The sequence below is a fragment of the Coregonus clupeaformis genome, chromosome 3 (genome assembly GCF_020615455.1).
Source record: "Coregonus clupeaformis isolate EN_2021a chromosome 3, ASM2061545v1, whole genome shotgun sequence".
Lineage (NCBI taxonomy): Eukaryota > Metazoa > Chordata > Actinopteri > Salmoniformes > Salmonidae > Coregonus > Coregonus clupeaformis.
Window position 1 is genome coordinate 5087242 of NC_059194.1, and position 8065 is coordinate 5095306.

Consider the following 8065-nt stretch of genomic DNA (forward strand, 5'->3'; position numbering starts at 1 on the left):
TTTCATTGTCTGTCGTAAATGGAAGTATCACAGTAAAGTACCGCACAGTGGGTAAGCCACACGTATGGGGATGTTCTTGTTTTGCCTAGTTATACTCTGGTTTAGCATGGTGGAACCAGCCTGATTGCATGATGGTTCACATTCTGTTTCACTTCAAGTGAAATCAAATGTGAGCGCAGCAGATTGTCTGCTTCACCAGGCAAAATCTGTTTGGGAGTAATGTGGAAAATAAAATCTAACATGCAGCACTGCTCCATTGAACAGGTGTAACTTGGTCATGGCATTTATGGTCTGATTTCACAAATCATATTTTAAAATATCCAATATGGTTTGGAAGTTAATTATGAAGTGTTTTCTCATCTGCAAGGTCAAGGAGTAAGAACAGACATGTAAATGAATATAAACAACGATTAGAATATTCGCATGAAAATCTGTTGCCAATTGGATGGAAATCTAGTTTGAGACATTGAACACAGATCCAGCATTAATTGTCAGTTTTCATGTACCACCGTTTGTGCAAAATGCACTGTTACATATTTTCTAAATGACCCCAAATTCCGCATAAAGAAAATCTGGCTTTTACCCACCAGTGATGTTTCCACCAAACGGACTTGTTGCTGATAAAAAAATCAGTGCGTGATTACTTAGTGCGCACACAATTTTATTTTTCGAATAAGTTTTCATGTACCGAATAAAAATCTAAAGTTATGTGTTTCCATCGCATTTTCAACTCTACGGATAGTTACGTTAAATAGCAAATGTGCCTACTCCGGTCTTGGCACCTGTGCTCTAGCCAACAGCTCCCAGGTACAGTGGGGGTAGGCTAGTCGACATAATGAGATTATTATGGATAAGAGCGAGAATGTTTGTCAAGCATCGATCATGTCACCAGATTAAGACCATCGATATTTATTGAATAGGAGCATCAAGATCACCGTGCACTTTCACCACCCTGTGAAGTTCATAATGTATTTAATCTGTAGCCTAATAAACTGCATGCTTTCCCAAATTGTAATTGGAGGACCACACAGCATGTCATCGCGTGACAAGTTCAGTTCGATATGATGGTGTATCAATATTTGCGCATTAAAACGTTTCCACCGCCATTTCTCGCATAATTAAGTCAATGTCTAATGAACAAATGATCTGTCGGCATTTATAAGATTGTACCAACGCTTCCTGCTTCCATCACAGCTGTCGTGATTTTTTAAAATAAGGTTTGACTTTATTTGCATAAAAAGTGTGGATGGGAACGTTGTTACTGTATGAGTGCTGATTTAGGATCATCAAGTATCCCCTGATATCATGATCTAATCTAAAGGTCAAATCATATCTTCTTAGCACTAGACCAGGGGTGTCAAACTCATTTTAGCTCAGGGGCCACATGGAGGAAAATCTATTCCCAAGTGGGCCGGACCGGAAAAATCATGGTATATATAACTTAAAAACAACAACTTCAGATTGTTTTCTTTGTTTTAATACGATCAACATACAACATAAAGCTGGAGCCTGAGGACAGTGTGTCCAAAATAGTACAAGCACAACATCACTATTAATCATAAAACACGTCAAGTTTATTTGAAAATTCTAAAGAAAAAGAACACACAAACACACAATGCCTCAGTGATTAACAGAACTGTTTCACAGATCACAGAACTATATCAGGGTGTCATTTCTCAGGCAGAAATGTAGATAAAAATAACGAAATCCTGTTCCCCAAACAAGTGCAAGAACCACAGAGTCAAGAATAGGTTAAATATACAAATAAAATAAAATCAATTAAAAACAATAGCACATCAACATAAAAACATATAAACATAAATCTGAAAGCATTGCTCAAACTCCCGTAACAGTCCTGTTATTAAATCTTTGAACCGCTTCATGTCTGCCACATGTTGGGTCGCGCACACATTTTTCAGACAGGGGAAGTGAGCTGCATCACCACCGGCAAGTTGCGTCTCCCACAATGACAGCTTCAACTTGAAAGAACGTATGCTGTCATAATACTGCGTGACAACTTTGTTGCGCCCTTGCAGCTGTTTGTTCAAGTTATTCAGGTGCTCTGTAATATCCACCATAAATGCAAGGTCCTGCATCCATTCTGCGGAATGAAATTCTAACACTGGTTTGCCCTTTTCTTCCATGAACTGTTCAATTTCTTCTCGTAAATCAAAGAAACGCCTCAGCACAGCACCTCGGCTTAACCATCTTACCTCAGTGTGGTATGGCAGGCCATAGATGTGGTCTTTCTCTCTGAGAAGGCTGTCAAACTGACGGTGATTCAGGCAGCTGGATCGGATGAAATTAACAGTTTGGATGACCACCTTCATGACTTGCAACACAAAGCCTCCTGGTGCAAAATACAGTGAAAAGTCAAAAAATCACGTCCTCCATTTGCAGATTGCACTTTCTCTCTGAACTTTGCGGGACCAGTCCACTCCGACCCTGTCCAGCGCGCCGACGTGTCGTTGTATCTGTCATCGGCACCAACTCCACGAACTCCTCGGTGACGGTCAATGTGTCATCAACTCCGCGGATGAAAATGGCCAGTTGTGCAACATCTGTAATGTCCGTGCTTTCATCAATTGCAACCGAAAACGCAATAAATGACTTTACTTTTTGCTTCAACTGGCTGTCCAAATCCACTGAAAGATCGGAAATCCTGTCTGCAACTGTGTTTCTTGTCAGGCTGATATTTGCAAAAGCCTGCCGCTTTTCAGGGCACACAATCTCCGCTGCCTTCATCATGCATGTTTTTACAAATTCACCCTCACTAAATGGTTTTGAAGCCACTGCGATTTCATTAGCAATGAGGTAGCTAGCTTTCACTGCAGCGTCACTGATGTCTCGGCTGTGAGTAAACACAGACTGCTGTTTCTTCAGACCCGCCAACAGTTCATTCACCTTCTCTCATCTCCGCTGTCCTTGAAAGTTGTCATATTTGTCAGCATGAAGACTCACATAGTGGCGACGAAGGTTATATTCTTTCAGCACTGCAACATGCTCTGAACACACCAAACATACAGCTTTCCCATTCAATTCCGTGAAAAAATAGGATGACCATTTTTCTTGGAACACTCTGCACTCTGCGTCCACTTTTCTCTTTTTTGAAAGACACATATTGGGGCAATGAGGGTGCCAAAGCACATAATGTTAAAAGTAGAAGCCGTAATAAATATCGCGGGCAAAACAAAGTAGCTCATTGGCTGCACGTGCTTGACCTACTTGCTCTGCCCCGGTATAAACAGTTTGCTTGCTTAACACAATTGCTATTGCGCCATCCAGTGGACGCAATTGGAACAGCAGTTTATTTTATTGAAAATTATACTTTACAAAATTATTATTATTATTATTATTATTATTATTATTTATTTTTTTCAAAATCATCTCGCGGGCCGGATTAAACCCGTTTGCGGGCCTGATCCGGCCCGCGGGCCGGACGTTTGACACCCCTGCACTAGACTGTTAATAGGGGCCCAAAACGGGCAGTTTTTTGCTAACACAAACCCAAGCTTTAGCCAAGGAAAATGTAAAGGTTTATTTGAATGAAATATTTGGAAAGCTTTAGACTTATGATAATGAAGGGAGAATCGAGCTCGTCAGCTTGTAGTCCTAAAAACCGGAAATAAATTACCTCTGGTTCGTTCAGCCATTCCTATGGGGGAAATGAATGGGGAAAGAATTGGGTTTTGAGGTTTAGGAGATTTTATAAACTCAAGTTTAGGAGATCTTATACTTTTTGTTTCTATGAGATAATATCAGCCAGTTAACATGACCTTTATGAATTATGAAGCCTTTTATGTTCCTTGTGTTTTTTTAAATTACATAAATGCTTCAAAGTTCACAAAAAGTGACTTTAGCTGATGAAGATTATCTCATAGAACAAAATGTATAAGATCTCCTAAGCCTGTGTTTACCACATACCTTATTTTCGGCTCAATTTTCTCATAGGATCAGGTTTCCTCTGTAAAACACTGGTCTAGGATCAGTTTATGAACAACTTTTGGTACCACTACCCGCCCAGTTTACTGTGGCGACATCATGTGATCCATACTTCCTAGTCTGTGGTCTGGCAACAGTTCGCTACTGCGGAGCTGAGTAGCGTTGTCAAGTGCATACGTTTACTTTTTCTACTTTTAAAACTATTACCAAAGACAGATATGGCGGAGCTTAGTTTTGTAATTCCTATGTCGGTAATGACTCTGTTTTGGGGGATTATTGGTGGAGTTGTGCCGTGGTTTATCCCCAAAGGACCGAACAGAGGGTGAGTAAATTAGCTAGCTAATTTAGCTAACATGATAGAAAAATCAGTATCTAGCTACATGTGGCTAACTAGAAAAGTTAACAAACAAAGGACATGCTAGACCTCAAATGTCTCTTTTATTCCTACTCGTGGAAAATGCGAAACCTATTTTATTAGCTTTTTAGTCAGCTGTTAAATGATCATACTTTTTGGCAGCTTGTTCTTTTGGCAGCAATATTGCTCTTCATGGCCAACAATAACTGAGTTGACTTTAAAGTAGTAGTAAGCTCTAGTTTTAACTAGAATAAACTTTAACATTTGACAATGTTTTGAAACTTCTTTGTCCTTGTTGGATACAAAGTAAGGGAATACAGACAAATCAAGATGTCATTTTGGAACTTCCCCAGTCCTTTTCTGGTTCCCATCTGCTCTGTCACTTGCAGGTGACTCAAGTTGGCATGATGAAGCCCAATCTGCATGAAGAAGGCCTAGTAGTACATCTGAGAAATGAGCACTTGCCATAATAAACCATAGATAAAGGAGTAACGTTTGGTTTGTAGGCGTACAAATGTATAGCCTAATGTCTTGTTACTGCTTTGTAATAATGTCTTGGCCCAGTGGAATAATGCCTCTCTCCCCTCTCCACAGAGTGATAGTTACCATGTTGGTGCTAACTGCTGTCTGCTGCTACCTGTTGTAAGTACAGTCCTCCCAGGAATGTAGCAGAATATTTCACAGGATCACTATGAGGGCTCTTCTTATATTCATTTGGCTCAGTTGGTTGGAACAGGGTGCAGGCGGGCAACATCAGGGGTGTATTCATTACGGAAACCGTTTACCGTTTTAAGAACCAAATGGGGGGACCTACCTGAATTTGTGGAATAGAAACTCGTTTGTGTTTTACGTTTGGAGTAAAAGGTTTCTGTTGTAAAACGTTTTGCAACAGAATTGGCGTAATGATTGCACCCCAGTGTTGTGTGTTTGAGTCTCGCATCATGCCTAATGTTAGGCCTAGCTAAGTTGCTTTCCATGAAAGTGTGAAACTGGACTATTAACCTATATTTGGAGGTAGTGATGTGCTTAAGCGTATGTCCCACATACAGACACAGAGAGAGAACACTTCTCCCTTAGGTTATTCTCCATACACATTGATTGGGCCAACTGCAGCTCGATTTCAATGTCCCAATGTCAATACATAGTGATTACCAGTCTTTCACAGATGTAGACACGCTCAAAGTTTATCACGGTCGGTTTTGCTGATAGAGAAAATAAGTGTAGACCTAGAGCACGCCTGTTGCTTGTTCGGTAGGTAATGACCCTAGAGTACGGTAGGTAATGATCCTAGAGCACGCCTGTTGTTTGTACGGTAGGTAATGATCCTATGGTATGCCTATTGCTTGTACGGTAGGTAATGATCCCATTCAATATAACCTGTTAGTCCTGAGATGCTATTTAATTTCATAGTTAATTATTTAGCTTTCGAAGTTGTCAGGTGAGCCGATAGCAATGTCATGTTACTTTGCCATATCTCCACCAGGGGGCAGTGCAGGCCATGTAATGGGGATAGTCTCCCCGTCAGCTAACATTTTTTTTTAAGGGAAGAAACTAATGAAATCAAATTATATTTGCCACATGCGCCGAATACAATAGGTGTAGACCTTACAGTGAAATGCTTACTTACCAGTCCTTAACCAACAATGTCGTTTTTAGAAAAAGTGTTAAGTAAAAAATGGATAAGTAAAAAATAACAAATAATTAAAGAGCAGCAGTAAAATAAAATAACAATAGGGAGGCTATACAGGGGGCACCGGTTAGTCGAGGTAATTGAGGTAATATGTACATGTGGGTAGAGTGTCCCCTGTAGCTCAGTTGGTAGAGCATGGCGCTTGCAACGCCAGGGTTGTGGGTTCGTTTCCCACGGGGGGCCAGTATGAAAAATGTATGCACTCACTAACTGTAAGTCGCTCTGGATAAGAGCGTCTGCTAAATTACTAAAATGTAATGATATGTTGTCTCCTTCAGTCTGCTGCCTATTGAAATCACTGGCCACTTTAAGAAATGGAACACTAGTCACTTTAATAATGTTTACATATCTTGCACTACTCATCTTATATGTATATACTGTATTCTATTCTATAATATTCTACTGTATCTTAGTCCATGCCGCTCTGTCATTGCTTGTCCATATATGTATATATTCTTAAATTCCATTCCTTACTAGATTTGTGTGTATTGGGTATATGTTGTGAAAATGTTAGATATTACTTGTTAGATATTACTGCACTGTCGGAGCTAGAAGCACAAGCATTTCGCTACACCCGCAATAACATCTGCTAAACACGTGTATGTGACAAATAAAATTTGATTTGATTTACTGAGCGCTTAGTTGGATTCCTCTATCATAGCTGACCCTGATGTCATGTTCATCCATTACTATAGGGTAGAAGAAGAATGTCTAAAAGTGAAAGACTTGCACAAGTATCTTTATTCTTTATTTAGATCCCCATCAGACACCTTAGAGACCGCTGTTCTTCCTGGGGTCCACAAACAAAGCCATTAGACACAACAGAAGCCATGACAGACATATGTAGTTGTGTAATCATTAGTATGTGTTGTATGTTTTCAGCTGGCTGATAGCAATTCTGGCCCAGCTCAACCCTCTGTTTGGACCAGCTCTAAAGAACGATACCATCTGGTACATGTACTACCACTGGTCCTAGTCTACCAGCCCTCGGTTCCTCTCCTACTACAGGTAAACCCAGTCAGATACACCTGAGGTCCATATCATCATTACATTTATTTTGTTATCTTTTGTTTGTAAGTCTATAATGAAATTCAGTTTTTTAGCTGCAAATGTGTAGGTCACAAGATGAAATGAATCAATGAACAAATAAACTGCTCTCTGTCAAGTCTGTAGTTGTGGCTTCCACTCCTTATCTATTTTAATCTGTACTTTTGATGAAAACGTCTCCTTTCCTTCATCTGCACTTATCTGAACGCAACGGCTGGATGAAAAAGCAATATAAAATTAACTTTCACCTGAACAATTTTCTCTGTTTGTTCTCTGCAGAAGAGGACCTGACTCACTGCTGTACACAAATGAAGCCCTCGATCACCTCCTCACAAAGGGAACTGTTCTTGTTCATCTTAAGCCTTAACCCAGCCTTTGACACCTGAACTTAGTGAGAGTGGAGACATGCCTGCAAAGGTGATTTGTACAAACGGATCCCCAAAGGACTTTTCTAAAGAAATCCTATTTTGTGCTTTAAGAATGAAGCATCAGCCTTTCCTTTGATTTGTATGATGTGCTGTATGATGTACTGTGTGACTTTTTGATTCTCTAACATTGATATATGATCTTGTCAAGGCATGTTACTAGTTACCCTAGCCCATTTATAGACGCTAACTACCTTTAGCGCCTATTGACGATAGTATCTTCTGGCCAGGGGAGTTTTGTTAAGGCACCCAAAGCTTGCTCTAAATGTTAACACGCATCGCTTGCGGTATGGTTAAATGAATACACACCTTTTATAGGTTCGGTTCCCACACTGCCATATTTCCATGTTGCAGTGTTTGTTTATGGAAAACAGACGGAAGAGAGAAGCGACTACCTGCTAATTAGCTATCTATGATTGTGTCTACGAACACCTGTGTGTGAACGGAAGAAGGACGCCATAAACGTGTCACTGAAAAACACTGTCGGCTGCAACTGTGTTAAAACAGTGTAGTAAGTATTTTGCATTTGTGAAATTATTTTGATGTGGGATAAAAGTAGAGGGCTTTATGTTTCTAGAACCGTACTGCAATTGAGAATCGATTCAT

General features: G+C 40.0%; 1 protein-coding gene across 1 annotated transcript; it reads left to right on the forward strand.

Annotated features, from left to right (window-relative positions):
- The first annotated feature begins 4055 nt into the window (after positions 1–4055).
- Positions 4056–8015, forward strand: LOC121539463 (V-type proton ATPase subunit e 1). Its single transcript, XM_041847983.1, has 4 exons — positions 4056–4264; positions 4892–4939; positions 6870–6995; positions 7314–8015. Exons 1-3 carry the CDS (start codon positions 4161–4163, stop codon positions 6961–6963), a joined length of 246 nt encoding a protein of 81 aa, XP_041703917.1. The 5' UTR covers positions 4056–4160; the 3' UTR covers positions 6964–6995; positions 7314–8015.
- Positions 8016–8065: the final 50 nt, after the last annotated feature.

What these genes read in the sequence shown, in the direction of transcription:
- LOC121539463 (XM_041847983.1), top strand. Translation starts at nt 4,161, where the DNA reads ATGGCGGAGCTTAGTTTTGTAATTCCTATGTCGGTAATGACTCTGTTT. An exon ending in CCCAAAGGACCGAACAGAGG is followed by an intron (nt 4,265 to 4,891) that starts GTGAGTAAATTA and finishes CCCTCTCCACAG; the next exon opens with AGTGATAGTTACCATGTTGG. An exon ending in GCTGTCTGCTGCTACCTGTT is followed by an intron (nt 4,940 to 6,869) that starts GTAAGTACAGTC and finishes GTATGTTTTCAG; the next exon opens with CTGGCTGATAGCAATTCTGG.